The 19,652-nt window shown below is 38.1% G+C and overlaps 1 protein-coding gene across 4 annotated transcripts in view; it reads left to right on the plus strand.

Moving 5' to 3' along the window:
- The window catches only part of DOCK4 (dedicator of cytokinesis 4), a 164,464-nt gene that overhangs the window by 67,908 nt on the left and 76,904 nt on the right, over window positions 1-19,652 (plus strand). For all 4 annotated transcript variants that reach the window (XM_014588159.2, XM_014588162.2, XM_014588161.2 and 1 more), the window contains exons 12-14: window positions 6,670-6,745; window positions 10,175-10,275; window positions 10,671-10,729. In XM_014588159.2, coding sequence (XP_014443645.1) covers window positions 6,670-6,745; window positions 10,175-10,275; window positions 10,671-10,729 — 236 coding nt within the window. The remainder of the gene's footprint in view (window positions 1-6,669; window positions 6,746-10,174; window positions 10,276-10,670; window positions 10,730-19,652) is intronic.

Raw genomic sequence — 19,652 nt, forward strand, 5'->3', positions numbered from 1 at the left:
CTTTCCCTTATCTGTACTGCATGTTCCATTGACTAGAAGCAAAATCATTATTTTTCCTGCTTCCTGCTTTAGCTAATATCATGCCTCCACTTGGATCATGGCTGCTTGTCTAATTTTGTTGTGTTCTTTGAAATATTTAAAAAAGTAATAATAAAAGTTTTAAGAGCATCACACTTCAGAATTATCTAGTATGGCAAGTAACAAAGCATAGATACAAATGTAGTCATGAGGCCACTGTCATTTAACAAACACTATTCAGGCCCTTGGCAAAATGGTGATGAACAAGGCCAAGTTCCCCACATGTCATCGTTCTCTGTGTTCTGGCCTTGGTCTGTCTTCTCTTCAACCTGTCACACCAGTCCACAGAATGAAAAAGGGCCATCATATACCTCACAGTCACCTGGCTGGCCCCATGTGAACCTACTTCACCATCCATGGTGGTGAGATCTTGGACATCCTGTGGGGTATTCTCAGCATGCCATAATTGGAGACCACCAGCTTGGATGCATTCCCTTGATGGCTCTCTGGGATTTTCATCTCTATCTTTGTGTTGATTTTTGCTGCTCCTCCAGCAACCCTTCAGGTTAAAGAGAAGTTGTTGTACTACAGTTTAGATTTGCTTAGTTTTCAGTGTGTAAACATGAGTATTATTGTTATCTAGTTTATCTACAAAGTCGTTTCTCTCTGTTTGGAGCTGGGCTTTGGTGTTTGGACAGATTATTAGGTTAGAGTAGTTTTCAAAAGAACAAATGATAGGAGATGAGCTTTTTATGGGAGGATGGGGGATGAGAAGGAGGTATAAGGCTACTTAAAGATAATTCCTAAATTCCAGACTGAGGTGCAACTGGAAAACCATGAAGCAGTAACTTGGATTTCCTGTGCACTGGTATTCTTTTATCTATAAATGTCATCATGCTAACCCATAGATTATGGGGAGGTCTGTGGCCTGGCATTTAAGGCAGCCAGAATCCCACATGGCCAACTGTGCAGTTTGAGTCCCAGACCCAGTAGCCTTAAAAACATGCCAGGCACATGTGCATGTGTGACCCAAATCCTGAGGGGATGGAAAATGAAGGAACTGTGACCTGACCAGTCCCCAGAGAGGTAGGATAGAGTGCTGTGTCCCTCCCTCTCTCTCTGGCTCTCTCTCTCTGACTCTCTCTGGTGAGCACACATGCCCTTTGATAATTTTTTTAAGTAATATGGAACCAGGTGGTGGTACAGTGGTGCCACAACTGGCCCACATGGGAAAGGTCCTGGGTTTGTCTCCCGGGATCTTGCTGAGCGGACCAGACATGTGCATGCAAGTCCATGACCCAGGCCAGCTGATACTAGCAGTGGATCAAGGCAAGAGGACCTTACTGGGAGTGCCTGTCTCTGTTTCTGTCTCTTTTTCTCTTTTATAGAAGAAAAAAAATAAATTTCTTTAAACCATGATCCTTATGCCTGCATTTCTATGGCAGAAGCCAGTCATTTGGCTATTCATGGCTGCAGATTACAAACCTCTGCCATCTCAGCTGTTGCACTGAGATTTAAAATATCCATCCATTCAGAAACTGAGTCATGAGTCAAAGAATAAAAAACAGAGGAGCCACATGGTTTTGGATAAACTGAAACAGGTAGAGAAAGATCCCTAAACTCCACAGGCTTCCGCTACAATGAAGCAATAATGTATAAATGCCTCTAGCTGGCTTGGAGACCTGTGTGCTAGGAGACTGACTGAGTGCTCAGTTACCACAGAACTCTCCCGAAGCTGCCTCTGCTACTGCAGGTAAAGTCATTTCAAGATCTGCCTAGCCTTGGGCAGTCTTATTTTGGAGGCCTTACTCCTCATCAGATCAAACATTAAATAGGCCCACATGCCACACTGGACAGATTTTTGCTGAGGAAATAATTAAAAGCATTTTTACATTTGCTTCTAAAATTATTGGCTTATGAGTAAGTCATTTTATTTGATTAGCTGTGACTTCTCAGCATTTATGGACACTTAGGAATTCTTGTGAAGTTATAAAAAGTAACCTATAATTTTTTAGTATAAAATTTGCATAAACATTCAATTGGACAATTAATGGATTTCATGGTGTTATATTCTGTAAACATATTGTGATTTTTTGTTTTAAAATTTTTAAAATTTTTATTTTTAATTAATTTACATTCACTCACTGAGCATTGTCACAGCATACAAAATGTGATTTCCCATCCAGAATATACTGTATAGTAGATGCCTCATACATGTTATCGATAATTTTCCATTTCTAGTTTCATATATATGTGTGTATTTTCTTCCTATTTCTCACCCTCTTCCATTTTTCCCCACATGTTATTGATTCACAAAATTTCTTAAATAATCTAACTACTTTCAATAGCAAGTTCAGTGGTTATATACATTTCTGTGAATACATGTCTGATTTTAGGCATAAAACTCTGATTAGAATTAATATACTATGAAATAGCACCTAGCCAATGCTCTATAGCTGACTGTGGTCATTAAATAGGTATTTTTAAATATATTTTTTAATTTCAAGAAAAGCAGTTTTAGCTTTAATAAATCAAAGAAATGCTAAGGAACTTTGCTTAAAACTTAAAGTCAGGAAGCAGGTTAGGATTTTGTTCAAATACTAGGTACATGAACCTCTCGGCAGATCAAGACAGGACAAAAATCCATAAAACTGGAAAACAAAACCTAGAAGAAAATCAGCAATGTTTTAGTCAAAAGTCATAAAATGCAATTTCAGTTCAGTCTCATGTACTCAATCTATCTTCTCATGGTTCAATTTTCCTAATAATATTCTGGGATATAATATTCAACTACAGACTTGTCCCTACAATTACATTGGCCATTTTCGTAGTTTTTGAACTCTTATTTCTGTGTGTCTGTATTTAATTTTCCTGGTATAGCACTCCTTTGAGAACTTCTTGGAGATCTGGTCTGGTGTTGGTAAATTCTTTCAGGTTTTGTATAGCTGATAATGTTCCTGTCTTTTCTTCCCCTATGAAGGATAATCATGCCAGGTACAGTATTCTTGGTTGAAAGTGATTTTTCCTTAACACTTTGAGTATATTTTCCCATTCTTTTCTTGCTCGCATTGTTTCTGATGAGAGGTCTGAGGTTAGCCTGATTGGATATCTTTTGTAGGTAACTTGACGTTTCTCTTTTGCTAGTCTTAGTATCTTGTCTTTGTCTGTGGTTTTGGTCAATCTGGCTATAATGTGTCTTGGAGAAGATCTTCCAGGGTTGATTCTATTTGGGATCCTTTGCATTTTTGGGGACTGTATCTTTGAATGCCTCTCTAGGTTTGGAAAGTTTTCATGCAGAATTTCATGGAATAGATTATCAATGCCTGTATGAGTCTCTTCACCTTATGGGATACCAATTATTCAGATGTTTGGACATTTGATGGCATCTAGTATTTCTTAATTCATAGTTTTAATTTGGTTTCTTTCTTTCTCTCTCTCTCTCTTTCTCTCTTTCTCTGTCTCTTTCTTTCTTTCTTTTCTTTTCTTTCTTTTCTTTCCTTTCTTTCTTCCTTTCTTCCTTTATTCCTTTTCTTTCTTTCTTTTCTTTTCTTTCTTTTCTTTCCTTTCTTTCTTCCTTTCTTCCTTTATTCCTTTTCTTTCTTTCTTTTCTTTTCTTTCTTTTCTTTCCTTTCTTTCTTCCTTTCTTTCTTTATTCCTTTTCTTTCTTTCTTTTCTTTTCTCTTTCCTTTTCTTTCCTTTTCTTCTCTTTTCTTTTCTTTCTTTTCTTTTCTAATTTCTTTCTTTGTCTCAGTAGTTTCAGAGCCCCTGAAAGGCTCGTAGGCACTATGCCCTCTGCCCCTTTCTGCCTAATGTAAAGCAGCCCTGGTCAGTGGGTGAGGTGTTTAATTTGGAAATAGGGACTGCGTGCCCCCATTAAAGAACCGTAAGAATCTGCCTAACATTCTAGAAATCGGAAGAATACTGAAGTGGAATTTGCTGGAATAGTTTTCTGACTCAGACCTCTAGAGTCTTCTTCAGAGTGTGGGCTACAGACCACAGATTTGCACCCCTGGAGCAGGGTAGAAATGCCCAGGCTTGCTGGATCATAATCTGCATTTTAACTACACTACCGAGTACCCATTAGAGTTTGAGAGGCACTGCCCTAGTTTAGAGCTGTGGTTCTCAGCTCTCAGTACATGGAAGAATCACCTGTAATGGGACTGTGTGTGTTTTTCCATTAAACCTCAAAGCCAAAACTTGTCCTTATAACCACATATTAAGAATACATGGGGTTGGGACCAGCAGTTGGCTTAATGGCTATGTCCCTGGACTCCCATGTAGTCAACAGTGGTTCTAGTCCTGAACCGGTGGCTTAAAACTCACACTGGTCATGTGTGTGTGTGAGTGCCCAAGATCCCAAGAGGAGAAAGGAGGAGAAAGGGTTGCAGCATAACCATCTCCCCTGCAGGGTTGTGATTTCTCACTTTCTGTCTCTCTGTCTCTCTCTGTCTTTCTGGCAAGCGCACATGCCCTATAGCAAAAACCTCTCCAAAAGAAAAAGAATACATGGGCCTGGCAGGTGGCATATTAGTTAAGGTGCTGGACTCTCACATCACCGACCACAGTTTGAATACTGGACCTGGTGGCTTGCTTACTCACTCCCCCTCTCTCTCTTTCTGTCTCTTTTTTTCTCTATCTCTCTGGTCAAATTGTATAATAATTACAAATTAGTTGTTTTTTAAAAAGGAATGCAAAATCTTCTCGTTTTGAAAGCTACTTTTTAAAAGTTTATCTATTCATTTCCTCTGAGAGGCAACCCTAACAGGGTCCCCATGCCACAATCCATCCCCTTTCTTACCCGGCCCAGGTCATGGGCACATGCACACCAACATACACAGGAAGGCCCTGAGATATGAACCAGCGAACCTGGTGTGGATTCAGTTGCCTTACCACTGTGCCATTGCTTGGTGTCCCAACTTTTCTTCTTTAAATCTGAAAGTCCAGTAATTCTATACTAGATTCTAGGGTAAAGAATCATTTTCTTCATTGATAGTGTTTCATTTTCTGATCATTAAGCTTTAGTTTCGTACAATAGAATTTGAGCAACATACTTTAGAAACATCAATAATTTTTTTCAGTTACCATCATTGATTTTGCCAGTGCCTATAGAAAATCAACACTTTATACCATTATTTGCAGGTGACTTATCTCTGATAGAAATTTTACAGATAAAATCAGCTGTTTGGGAGGCTGAAGAAACCATGGGACTTCTCAATCTCATAGGTTTTTCTTATATTTAATTTTCATGGTAAGGCTCATTGAAAGATATAAATGACACATGTAGGTTCATGTAACACAGGTCCTGCTCTGGGTAGAGCAGATGCCCATGAAACAGTGGTTTCCTTCTTATTCCTTTTGTCTTGAACTTCCATGTTTAGGCATTTGGCCCCATACCCTTGTTAGTGTTTCTGCCCACAAGAAAGATGTAACAGGAGTGTTCCAGTAGATCAAGATTTATGTCCTTCTGTCGGCATCTGCCTTGAGGTTCAAGTTCTCTCTCTAAATGTGTCTCTACATCCTTCAAAGACTATAAATATTCTTCTGATTTGCAAATACTCTTCTAATTTTTACCAGTGGGGTAACCAAGATGTGACCTTGTGTGTGCGTGTGCAGTGTCAGCTTGTTTGTATCTTCTTATCTTAGATCCAACAGCTACAGCTTTCGATTCCAGGTCCTGTGATGTGAGCTGGGGCCTCAGCACAGCACAGCACTGCATTATGCATGCATCTTGGGAAAGGCCAAGGACGGTTTAAATATCAACCATTTGCATCTTGGTGTTTAGTTTAGAGTAGTTTGTGGGGGGTGGCTTATCTTGTTGCAATATAATGCTGTATCTAACATTAAATTAATCAATGGAAAATACATTTGGAATATATTGGCTATAAAAATAACCAGATTTTGAACAAATTACAGAAGTCTAAAACCAGCAAAAGATGCTAAGTGCTTTTTTTTTTTTTTTTTAATCTCCCTAGCAAGGTACATAAAGCTCTGTGTGTCCCCTCTGTCAGACTTTGTCCACTCTGTCCTGCCCTGCAGACGCCCCTTTCTCCAAATGGCTCCGACCCTCTGCCAGATTCGCACAGCTTAGTACCGGGTTATAGACAATTTCACAGTCAGTAATTGCTTCTTTAGTGGCAATCTTGTCGTCCAGAGAGAGGGAGTCCCTTCCACAGTTCTTGCCTGCCCTCTAACACTTAAATAGGGGAGAACAAAGAGAAGGCTAATCAATCTATAGTGCATTCCATCATCCTATCTCATCTATTTCATCTTTTTTTCCTGTATTTTTTTTTAAGTATGGCTTCTTCCATGATAATCAATACAGGAGGCTGTGTTTGTGTTAAATTATTTTGCTTTATTTAGAAATAAACAAAACATTATAAAACATCAACATGTTATTATATTTTTGTCTGAGTTACATGAATTCATAGAACTTTTTCTGTGTCACTTTTCAAATAACTTCAATGAAGATTGATTGATTAGTTGATTTCTTTCTGGCTAGAGGGAGCTGGCATCTTTTTTTCATTTCAAATATATATTATCTAAATATTGCATCATATGCTTACTGAAAATTTTCTTGTCTTAGTTGCTTTTTATTTTTATCTATTAATGTACTACTATGAAGTTTTTCAACTGAATTTTTTTTTTCACTAGTGTTATTATTACAACAGTTCTGTACCTCTCGGATGCACTTCGTAAGAACTTCTTAAATGAGAACTTTGATTATAAGGTACGTATCCATTTACATGACTCTCTTTCTTGGGCTAAATGATTCACCTTGTATTTTAGGAAAATATTTTCTAACATATTTTCATGGGCCCTATTACATTTTCTATTTAGAGATTTCTGCCGTAGGATACGTGTGTTCATTGGAGAGAGACAGAGACAGTGAGAGGGAAAGTGAAAATCATCCCCAACAGGTTATGGCCATGCCATCTCTTCTCTTCCATTCTGCTCTCAGAAACTTGGGCATGGATGCACATGCACCTGGCACAAGCTTCAAGACACTGGGTCTGGGACTTGAACTGCAGTCGGCCATGTGAGAGTACAGCAGTGTAACTGCTAATATAATCTGCTGACCCTGAGCCCTATTACTTTCAACTGTGGAGAACGATAGAACAGTTTTCATTATGCTTGTCAACAAGTTAGGTCTATAAAATCCTATCAGCTTGGTAGATACCATACTGCTTAGAAGATAATAGTTCTTTATTACTGTAGATTTTAATTGTTGCTGTCTTCTATATGGCCCCTGTGCATGACAAAGAGGACTTAAAACACAATGCTTTTAAACTAAAAGTAGAGTGAGAAAAATATTTATAAAGAAAACTCTTGGGGTCAGCAGATGGTGTAGCAATTACATGACTAGACTCCCACAGGGCTGATCACAATTCAAGTCCCAAACCCGGTGGCTTGAAACTCAGGCTGAGCACATGTGAGTGCATGCCCAAGATCCTAGGAGGAGAATGGGGAAGGGATTGCAGCATGGCCATTCCCCCTAGGAGGGTAGTTTCTCACTTTCCCTCTCACTGTCTTTATCTCTCTTTCTCTCTCTGGTGAGCACACACTCCCTAAGGCAAAAACCTTTTAAAAAATAAATAAATAAAGCTATTTGATTCCTTCTCTAGCTTTCCATTTTGTGGGAATGAATTAATGAAAAGGAAAAATTGAAAGATTAGATAAGATTCTCTAAAGAAGAACTCTCTGTACATCTGTAAGATAATGTGATATGCCTAGGGACCTACAAATTCTTGATGTATTATTCTTAAGATAGCAATTGATAAATGGTAACCAAAGATGAACATGGCCTATATTGTCTTCCCTTCTTAACAATGATTCTATCAGAGGCCAGCAGGCCATGAGGTGATTAAGGAGCTAGACTCCCACATTGCCAATTGTGGTTCAAGTCCCAGACCCAGTGGCTTGAAAAACCTGCTAGATTCTTGTGTGCACATCCAGAGAGGTTATCAAAAAGTTGATGGAGGGGCTGATTGCATCACTGGACTCCCACATTGTTGACTGTGGTTCAAGTCCCAGACCCAATGGCTTGAAAAACCTGCACATCACCAAATCCTGAGACAATAACAGAGGAATAAAGATTGTAGCATGACCATCTCCTCTGTGGGGTGATTTTCACTTTCCTTTTCTCTTTCTGGTGACCACACATGTCCTATGGCATAAATCTTTAAAAAAAGAAACTATATAATGGTTCTATCTTTTCAGCATCTTTGTTTCTTATTATTTTTAAATTTTTAAGAATTGTTTTATTTAATTTTATTTATTATTAATATTAGTTTTATATTACATAGTTTATAAAATGTTCTTACTGGGGGCTGACTGGTGGCATGGTGGTTAGAGGCACTGGTACTCCCACATGGCTGACCATGGTTTGAGTCCTGGACCTAGCGGTTTGCTTTTCCTCTTTCTTTCTTTCCCTCTCTTTCTCACTTTGTCCCTCCCTGGTCAAATTAAAATAAAGTTAAATAATAAAAAGTAGTTCTTTTAAAAAATTTCTTACTGGATAACTAGAAAAATGCAAAAAAGCACAAATATAGTAAAGCCAATTAAATTTTAATGATTACATAATTATGTGTATCATATTTTTCTATATCATCCTACAATTAATAATAATATGTTAAAACTCACAGTCAGAGGTCTATTTTCTGATATTTCAATTTTTCTACTATTTCATTCTTTAAGTTACTCTTTGCATTCTTACAAAATAAAACTCGGCACATATCCCTGGCTATTTCTTTGAGTCAATATTTATTAGTGGAGTTGTTTTGGTAAAGATCATTATACCAATTATAGTTGATTACCTATTGTCATATCTATAACAATATTGGAAGAGAAATGTTTTTGAAAATTAGATAAGGTTTTCTACTATTTCATTCTTTAAGTTACTCTTTGCATTCTTACAAAATAAAACTCGGCACATATCCCTGGCTATTTCTTTGAGTCAATATTTATTAGTGGAGTTGTTTTGGTAAAGATCATTATACCAATTATAGTTGATTACCTATTGTCATATCTATAACAATATTGGAAGAGAAATGTTTTTGAAAATTAGATAAGGGGAACATTTTTCTTTGAATAAAAAAATTTTTAATAGAATTTTTTAATGTAAGTTGTTCTTGGCCTTTGTTCATTATTTGCTTGGAGTTTTGTTATGTTCTTTTTTTATTGTGAGTTCTTTATACACAAAAGATATTCTTTGTCACGTTTCTCCTAGCTTGTTATTTTTCTCTAATTTTACATGGTGTCAATAGAAAAGTAGTTTCTTTCTATTATGTCCTACACATTTTTTGCTAAATTTATTTCAGGGAATTTTATCCTGTCTCTGATTCTGTTTTTAGTATAAGAAAACTTAGACTCAAAAGATTTGTCTAGGAAGGGAATTTTTATATACTATCTGAGTTTAAAACAATTAACATATCCCAAAGAAGTGTATGCATTTTTTTCGAAGTTCTACATCAAAAGTAGTTCCAAAAATGAATTCACACAGGAATAAAGTAATCCATCTTCCCCCTCAGCCTCCTTGAAGTTATTCAGACATGTGATAATAGAAATCGAACCTCTCCATTTACTGTATATGCCAGAGAGTTCATGAAACCTGGGATATTCCAGTGTATAACTAGATAGCATTTATTTAGTTTACACCCTATTATAGAAATGTCTGGGCAGGGAACCAGCAGTTAGCGTAATGGCTATGTCGCTGGACTCCCACGTAGTCGACCGCGGTTCGCGTCTCGGACCCGGTGGCTTAAATCTCACGCCGGGCGCGTGTGCGTGCGTGCCCAAGATCCCAAGAGGAGAATGGAGGAGAAGGGATTGCGGCGTGACCATCCCCCCTGGGGGGTGATTGCTCGCTTTCTGTCTCTATGTCTCTGTCTGTCTGGCGAGCGCACGCGCCCTATAGCGAAAACCTCTCAAAAAAAAAAAAAAAAAAAAAAGAAATGTCTGGGCATATAAAAGTAGAGAAAATAGTGTAACAAACCCTTATACCCATATCTAACTGACTATTACCAACTTACGACCTATCTTATTTCAACTATATGCCAACTTATTTATTACTGTTGGAGCAAATCTAAGATACTATATCACTTCATGTATAAATATTTGTACAGCCCCCATAGTATTTAAATATCTTCTTGTATTTTAGATCTGGGATTCCTACTTTTACCTTGCTGTCATTTTTATAAACCAGTTGTGTCTGCAGCTGGAGATGTTCACACCTTCCAAAAAGAAAAAGGTATTAGAAAAGTAAGTACCAACATATAACCAAGTGGGAAACATTGCCTTTTAAATGTTTCATACATCAGGATGTCCTTAACTGGAAAACACACAGTGGAGAAGCAATGATTGAGAGAACAAGAAGCTATCTTTTTTGGAAATTTCAATATTTTAAACTTAATGATGCTTTTTTTTTTGGTCCTAGGTCTTTTGGGATTTAAAATTAATATAGAAACAATGAATTATGAGATAGATCAGTTTTACCAGAAAAGGATTTGATTTAGAAGCATCAAGTCATGTATTGATATATTAAATATCTTTCATTAAAGCCTTTTACTTCAGAATAATAAATTGTATTTTGAAGACATGCAAATACCTCTTTGTTCTGGAGGCTTTTTATCAGGTTTGATTTTGTTCTATTTCAGGTATGGTGACATGCGGGTAACAATGGGATGTGAAATCTTCAGCATGTGGCAAAACCTAGGTAAGTGATGGAAAGAGAAGCTATTTCCACTGTATAGCTCATCACTGTTTTAACAAACAAAGTCAATTTACCAATGGCACCATTTGAAACCAAATGTGTAAATCAATAAAGATACCTATGGAAAGTAATTGACACTTTGGTATTGAATAAGGTTACACCTAATTCTTTAATTTGGTGTCTGTCTGAAAAATTACCTTGTTGGGACCAGCAGTTAGCGTAAGGACTATGTCACTGGATTCCCACGTAGTCAACCACGGTTCGCGTCCTGGACCCGGTGGCTTAAAACTGACGCTGGGCATGTGTGCATGCGTGCCCGAGATCCCAAGAGGCAAAGGGAGGAGAAGGGATTGCAGTGTGGCCATCCCCCGTGGGGGTGATTTCTCGCTTTTTGTCTCTCTGTCTCTCTCTGTCTGGCGAACTCAAGTGCCCTATAGCAAAAACCTCTAAAAAAAAAAAAATTACCTTGTGTGTTTCACTATTAATCATAAATTTTATAACCTAGCATTGCCTCAACTAGCAATAAGTTAGCATATCAGAATTAGGTGGCCATCCCCCGTGGGGGTGATTTCTCGCTTTTTGTCTCTCTGTCTCTCTCTGTCTGGCGAACTCAAGTGCCCTTATAGCAAAAACCTCTAAAAAAAAAAAATTACCTTGTGTGTTTCACTATTAATCATAAATTTTATAACCTAGCATTGCCTCAACTAGCAATAAGTTAGCATATCAGAATTAGCCCTGCAACAACTCAAAATTTCTAGACCTCCAAATTGAGATTATGAATCATTATATTTTAAAATTACATATTATGAAACATTGACATGAGCATAACTGCTCTTAAAAACTTGAAACTATTGACCAGTGCAATAAGATTAAAAGCAAAGATTTTAAAATGTCTATAGTTGCTAAGAGATTCTTAGATCTAATTTTGTTAATCTGTAACAGCAGATAGAGTGTATTATTCCAGCAAAGTGATGGCACAGATCTGGTTGCACAGAAAAAATAATAACATTTGGAAAATAAATTGTTTGAAAATCCATTGTCATTTCATCATTTTCTAGGGATTCATAGCTTAATGAATTTGGTATGTTAAGTATGCAAGTGTTTAATATTCATTTACTATTGTTGCATTTTAATTCCACCTTATGATTTATTAAAGTGGTTGACCTCTTTGAGTTGAATATGTAATGATGTGAAATTATCTTTTCTCTTGGGTTCATCCAAGCACAACTTGAAGGTGGCAGAATTTATTTTCTGTGAGTGAAAGTAGAACCGTTATCATTTTACTTTAATGTCTGATATAGAGTGATTTATGACCAAGACGTATATATCCCTTAAATATACATAATAGTTTGAGGGAGCTTTTTCATGCATAATTAAGCCTCATGTTCAATACTTGCTGGTGATGTCAGGAAAAAAGTGAGTGAATATCTTGAAAACAAATCTCCATCTCTGTAAGACCAGCCAGGAGAAAACACGATCTGTCTTTAGAGTCTGTTCAAATATAGCATCAGATGTTTGTCTTACTCAACGATTGCTCCTCTTCCTCTTCACGCTTCCTTGGTTCTTTGTGTCCTTTTTGTTTTTCACAAAAGTAGATTCAGTCCCTTGTAGTGTCCACACTGCATTTGGCCTTAATTTAGCAAGATGTTTTTTGATGAATGATGCACTAAAATTCTGTCTGACCGCAATTGTGGTTGCTCAGGCTCTTTTCAGCACTCAAATTAGGAGACAAGGTCAGATCCGGTTGGGTTTACTGGAGTGTTAGAAAATATGCAGATTTCCTCATCTAGAATTATCTCAGCATTGCTGTGCACAGTTATTTCCACCTAAACCTTTATCCACGCCAGAATAGCTATGCATTTAGACTCATGACCTGCTAAATAAAGCTGGCACTTTTAGTCTCCCTAAAGATGCCGTTGTATACTTTATTAACTTTTCTCCTCTATTTTGTCTTTATTCTACAACAGAACTACATCTCTCTGGTTTCTGTGTTAAATTACTCTTTATTTTTGTCAGAAAACTAGACCATGTAGAAAATCTCTGGAGCATTTGAGCACCATAACACATTAGTTTGTCAGTACTCTTTGGAACAGTGGTCCTCAATGTAGACAGCAGCACCAGCCGTGCCTGGGCACCTGTAAGAAATGCACATTCTCTGATTCTACTTCAGACCTATTGAAACGGAATCTCTAGAATTTGGATACAGTAATCCAAGGTGTTTTGTTTTCAGATTTTTGTCATAGGGTATGTGTGCTCACCAGAGAGAGACAATGAGAGGGAGAGTGAGAAGATATCCTCTAGGGGCGATGGCCACACAGCAGTACCTTCTTCTTTATTCTCCTCCTGGGATTTTGGGCATACACACACATGTGCCTAGTCTGATTTGCAAGCCACCAGGTTCGAGACTCGGACCACCGTCAGCCATGTGGTAGTCCAGTATCTTAACCACCACGCCACCTACTGGCCTCAGTAATCTGAGTTGAGGCAAGTTCTTCAGGTGATTCTGATATATTTGGCTAAAGATTGAAAAGCACTGCTTTAGACATTCCTGTCTCCTGTCTTGTTGTTCCAGCCTTACAGACTAATTCTAGCACAGGCTAGAGACTGTTAGAAAAGGCTCATTATATTCAATATATGAATTCCCAGCATGACATAGTTCAAGTGTAGGGTGAGTGTCAATTTTCACTTCATTCTTTAATTTCTGTGTTATTTCACTGGAGTTGTGTCCTGGCTTTTCTGAGACTTCTAAAACATGAAGTGAATTTTAAAGGTCATTGATGTTATACAACAGCTAGAATTGGAAAGTATACAGAAACATTAAAGCCACATAATTTTTTTCCACATAATTTTTACAAAATGGTAAGAAAAAATAAGTATTCAAGATACCACCCTGTAACTCATTATAGGCCTTGCATCAGCTTGTTACTTAGAATTAAACATATATTAGTTATAGATATTTATTTACATATAAATATCTCATGCTGAGGATTTGAATGCTGTAAGGGTTTATTTCGGTAAGTATACATTTGCATGTTTTCATGTAACAGTCCAGTAAATTCCATTTGACAAAACCAATGAAGCTCTGAGTATGTGCAAGTTATTTGAGGGAATGTAAGAAAAAATAGGCCGTACATGTTAAGAGTTTAATTTTAAAGCTTTTGTCCAACATATATGGACAAGAGAAAGCTTGATAAAGATAATCACCGTATTTTAGTAAAGCTACTGAGATTTCATGGTTTCATAAAGTAGGATTCTCAATGGTTTTAAATAGATCTAGAAAGTACTAATATTTAGAAAATTATTTGAAGGAAGAAAATTCTGAGTCACTGAATATACTTCTTGCCATGTGAAAACGTCCAGTTGGTTTAATTTAGAAATACAAATTTTAGGGACATCCACGTGGTGGTTAAAGCAGTAGGGTACCACATGGCTAATGCAGTTACAGTCCCAGACCTGGAGACAAGAAAAATACACAGGGTACATGTGTGTGCATGCTCAAAATTCTGAAAAAAGGGGGAGATGGAGGAGAAGGGATTGCAGCGTGATCAACCCTTGGCGGGGGGGGGTTGGGAGAGGGGTGCTTCCTCCCTTTATCTCTCTCTTTATCTCTCTATCTCTCTCTCTTTCCAGCAAGCACATGTGCCCTCTGGCAAAATTTTAACAACAGCAACAACGAAAAAAAAAAAAATACAGGTTTCATTGGGCAATATTCTTAAATTAGAGTTTAGTCATTGATATTTTGTCTCCCAAGTGTTGAAATTCTTCCATATGCTAGAAATGAGTTGTTGTTTTTTTTTTTTCCAGTCTGCTGAGGACAAGGGGAAAAAGTTACATGTAATTTAGTGACTAGCCTGCTTTTAGACATAAAGCTATAGGATTTCCAAATCTGATTATTATAGCCCCTAGACTTATCTGTGAGCAACTTTTCTACCCTGTGAGACCTAAATCTGCTTTGGTTTCTAGTGTTATTTTTAACCACAAACCCTCAGACTAGTAGATATTCAGTTGTGGTGTTTCAAACATGTTATTATTCAGTTATTCCACAACTTATCTGTGGTATTATTATTTTTTTTAATGTTTTGGTATTCAGTGTGTGCGCTCACCGAAGAGAGAGAAAAGAAAAGTGAGAAAATACACATACACCCCAAGGAGGATGACCAAAATGCAGTTCCTTTTTCTCTTGGACTTTTTGGGCATGCCTGCACCAGGGCCCAACGTGATTTCTTAAACCCTAGGTCCGGAACTTAAACCACAGGGTAGGCCATGTGGGATCCAGCACCTTAACCACCACACCACCTCCTGGCCCTTAAATGTGTTTTTATAATGATTATTTATGTACAGAAAGTTTAACCTTTTTTTCTGAGTAAGTAAGTAAATATTTAGATCCTTTAGCATATATGAAAACCACAGCACTGGGGGAAGTGAGTTCTAACTTCTCTTCCTCCTTCCCCTAAGTCATGGAGCTTCTGACCAAGCAGGACCAGAAGAGACTATTTTCATCTCTGTGGTAATGAATCACTGGCCCTTCTAGGTTATGTTCAGGTCTGGTTGGGAACATAGGAAAAATACCAAAAGATCTGATTGTCTCAAGGCAACAAATGGAGCCCTACTGGTAAATAAGGCAGGGCTTCTCTCTTCTTCCCATGTGAGGTAACAGTGGTTCCTGGGGACAGAGAGGCTTTGGCCTCTTTACTGAAACTTTGAGTTGTACGTGGAGCACTGGATATCATCCCTATTATATAATTAAAATAATTTGTTATTTAAGTTTTTTTTTTTTAATTTGGCATAAGGCACATGTATTTACCAGCCAGAGAAAGAGAAAGCACACACACACACACACACACACACATACACACACACACACCCTGGGGAGGGGGGAGAATGGCCACACTGTAGTCCCATCTCTATTTTACTCTAAGGATTTTGAATACACATACACACACCTGGCATGTTTTTCAAGCCACGGGTTCTGGGACTTAAACTGTACAATCGACCAAATGGATCCAGGCACCTTTACTACTACACCACTGGCTGGCCCAAAGTTTTGTGTTTGTTTTGTTTTGAGAGATTTGTTGCTATAGGGCACATACACTCACTGGAGAGACAGAGCGAAAGCAGGAAATTACCCACCAGGAAGATGGCTACACTGTAGTCCTTCTCCATTCTCCTCTCAGGATTTGGGGCAGAAACGCACATTCACCTGGCATGAGTTTCAAGCTATCAGGTTCCTGACTCTCCTAGGTACCTCACATAAGCAGAATCATAACAGTATTTGTCTTTTTTGTGACTGGCTTATTTCACATTAAAAAATGTCCCCCAAATTGATCTGTGTTGTAATATATGTCAGAATTTCCTTCTTTGAGGCTGAATAATATTCTTTTGTATGGATATTGCACCTTTTCCTTATCCATTTATCCTTCTATAAATAGTTGAGTTACCATCACCATTTGGCTATTGTAACTAATGCAGCTATGAATTCGGGTGAACAAATAATTGCAGATCCTGCTTTCAGTTCTCTTAGGTATATACCAAGAAGGGATTTGCTGGATCACGTGGTATTTTTAATTTTTTGAGGACTATCACACTACTATTTTCCACCATTTCACTTCCCTCCAACTAAGTACATGTGCTCCAATTTCTCCACATCCTCACCCACATTTGTTGCTTTTTATTTTTTTAATATTAACCATCCTAATGGGTATGAGGTGGTATCTCATTGTGGTTTTGAACAGGAATTTATTTGTGAAAAATAAAAGCCAACTAATGATAAGTGAACACCTTCTCTTAAATATGTCATTCCTTAATATTTTCATTTTATAAGGTGAAGGACTAAAATTGTTCTATTGAGAGAGTGGAGAAAGCATATGTTGTCCTCCAAAATTTTACCCATTTATAGGCTACATTTTGAAGAAAATCTATAAAGAAAGGGGTTCGTCTTTACTACTGTGTCCCACCTTTGTCATCCATCTTGGGGCAAGATTTTTTTCTATTTTGAGATGAACTTACATTCCTACTAAATATAAAGTGGGCTCTTTGTTCCACATTTGCAAACACAACGTCTTGTAACTGCTGTAGAAAAATCAATACTTCCCTAGCAGGCTGTTCTGTGTGCATAAATATAAAATTCCAACAGCCCAAGTAGCAGGTGCCCTAAATACTTCAAAATAAGACCATGTGGCTGACAATTAGAGATGGGAAAGTATACCGAATCTGTGGTTTAAAAAGAAATCATTTAAATGAAGTTTATTTTGCTGTTGTCATACATATCTCAAAATTTTGCTTTGCTGGCTTGGTAAGAATTAAATTTTGCATGGGTGGAGAGCCTCTTCAGGTTTCCATGGATTGTGTATTTTTGGCAACTTAGCCTATTCTCATGGATTCCTGCACATTGATTGAAATGTAGGCATGGCTTCCCTATGACCTTACTGTCAGTAGAAAAATAAGGCTCTGGACCTTGTTTAGATAGTGACAGAAGGAAACCAACTATAGATGGCATGTTTTAAGGCCATCCGGAAAATTTTAATATTGGCTGGGTTTTAATTAATTTAAGGGATGAGTTGTCTTTGTTAGGTTTGATTCCTTATTTGTAAGCTGTTCTATCCGTTGAACATGCTCACCAATGTGTGTGTACAAATAGGATCATATGTCTTGGTCTTGCTTTAAAATACTCTAGGAAAAAGTATGGTTGAGATATTAGGTGAAATAAGATTGACAAAAATTGTAACTATTGAAGTTAGAAGGTGGTTTGTAAGTGGGGATTTGTGTTACTGTTCTCTGTGCCTTAGAAGTTTTCCCTTGCTTCTTTACTGTGGCTCATATCTCTGCTCAAAATAGAACCAATTACCTGTTTTGTCTTTGGACTTCCTTTTGGGGAGAAGTTGTGCTCATCATCCATCTTGTCTCTCCTGTTTTATTGTTCTCTACCATTTTGTATAGTTCAGAAAATTTTGTAGTTGAAATTTTTTTTTTTTTTTTTGGAGAGATTTTCACTGTAGGGCGCGTGCACTCGCCAGACAGACAGAGAGAGACATAGAGACAGAAAGTGAGAAATCACCCCCCAGGAGGGATGGTCACGCCGCAGTCCCTTCTCCTCCACTCTCCTCTCGGGATCTTGGGCACGCACGCACACGCGCCCGGCATGAGTTTTAAGCCACCAGGTCCGGGACATGAACCGCGGTCGACTACGCGGGAGTCCAGCGACATAGCCATTATGCTAACTGCTGGTTCCCTGTAGTTGAAATTTTTTAAAAAGAAGACAATTGGGTTATAAGATGACTGTAAGTAACAGATTTTTTTTTTAAAAGAGATTAAAAATATTTAAGCAAATAACGGTAAATAGGGTCAATGCATGCTAATTATAGTCTTCCATAGAGAGACCAAGGATGCTGGGCTCAGGAAAGATGAAATACCAAGATAATGTATTGTCTCTGAATCTTCTCCACCAACTCAGGCAAGGGAGAGCTACGTGAGCTGGCAGGACGGTCCATGTTGCTTTCTGTCCCCTCTCTTTTGGTGTCTTGCACAGTGCCAAGGCAGCAGAGAGGCCCTCCTGGTTACTAATACATTGCCAAGATGTCCTTTGTCCTGGCTTCCTTGCTATCTTTGTTCCAATAGTTCTGTTGGGACACAGTGTCTGTGACTAGACTTTGGCCCCTGGCAGCAAGGGGCAAGGTCATGAATCAGGTCCAAGACTTGCCAGCCTTTTCTCTTTCCCCCCCTCACTCTCCAGGACATCTTGTTAAGTTTTCAGTGGGCTAACCTTTTGCAAGTGACAGTGAGAGTGATTGAGTTCAGATTATTTCTGCTTTCTACCTTGACAAAAATAACCGAGGTCAAGCTGCTAGGTACCTGCTTGAATCGTGTATGTAAGGAGGATGAGGTAGAAAGAACTATGAATTAATATTTCAGTGAGTTTGCTGGTTTTGGAAGCATTCTCTCTCTCTTTCTCTCTTTTTTTTTTTTTTGGAGGACAATATACAAAGTTAGATTGATTAATTAGATTAATTAGGAAAGTTCTGGGGTTAAGGTACTGGATCCCACATGGCCTACTCCACAATTAGAGTCATGAACCCTGCAGCTTAAAAAACATGTTGGGCATGTGTGTCCAAAGTCCTGAGAGGAGAATGAAAGAGAAGGAATTGCAGCATGTCATACCCCTCCCCCCGGCAAGCATATGTGCCCTATGCCAAAAATCTAAAAGAAAGAAAGAAAGATTTTTTTTTTTTTAGATAGTTATGCTCTGATGAGGAAAACTAAGCAGTCATTTGAGAAGGACAAAGGATTACCTAGACCAAAAATATAGGTAGGAATGCTAAAGAAGTTGCAAGCCAGGTTACTTCCTCACACATAATGGGTATAGATAAGTTAATTTAGAGATGATTAAAGTAATTATATTACCTCTGATGAAATGGAAAAAACTGTGGCTTCAGTAATGTCCTTTAAAGACTCTCAGGTGGGCAAGGGCCTAGAGATTGTGTCCAGGCCTGTATTTCTGTCTGAATGAGTAAGGCACTTGGTCTAAACTCCTAAATTTACACTGAAACTAACCCAAGGCAAAATCAACACACTGTGATAAAGGGGCAACTTTCTGATGGTGTGAGGTTCCTGGGGAGCACTCATCCCCAGGAATGGAGAACCACATAGATGCCACAGACTGCTATGTCTCTTCCAGCTGAAGGAAGAGATAGGCCTGTTACTAATAGAGGTTATGAGGAACTGGACAGAGCCAGAGAGCATCTAGTCCTTGGTTGAAACAGATGTTTGAGATAGTCCTGGGATAATATCTGGCACTGTGGTTGACAAGCTGACACAGAGCTCGCTAGGTATCTTCACAATAGAAGGTGGTTCACACCAGTGGCCTCTGTCAGGGGTACCTATTCCAGATGGATGGAAATCCAGTGGGTGTCCAGACTCTAAGGTCTTAGCA

This window comes from Tupaia chinensis, unplaced genomic scaffold (assembly GCF_000334495.1).
Source record: "Tupaia chinensis unplaced genomic scaffold, TupChi_1.0 Scaffold000262_1, whole genome shotgun sequence".
Lineage (NCBI taxonomy): Eukaryota > Metazoa > Chordata > Mammalia > Scandentia > Tupaiidae > Tupaia > Tupaia belangeri.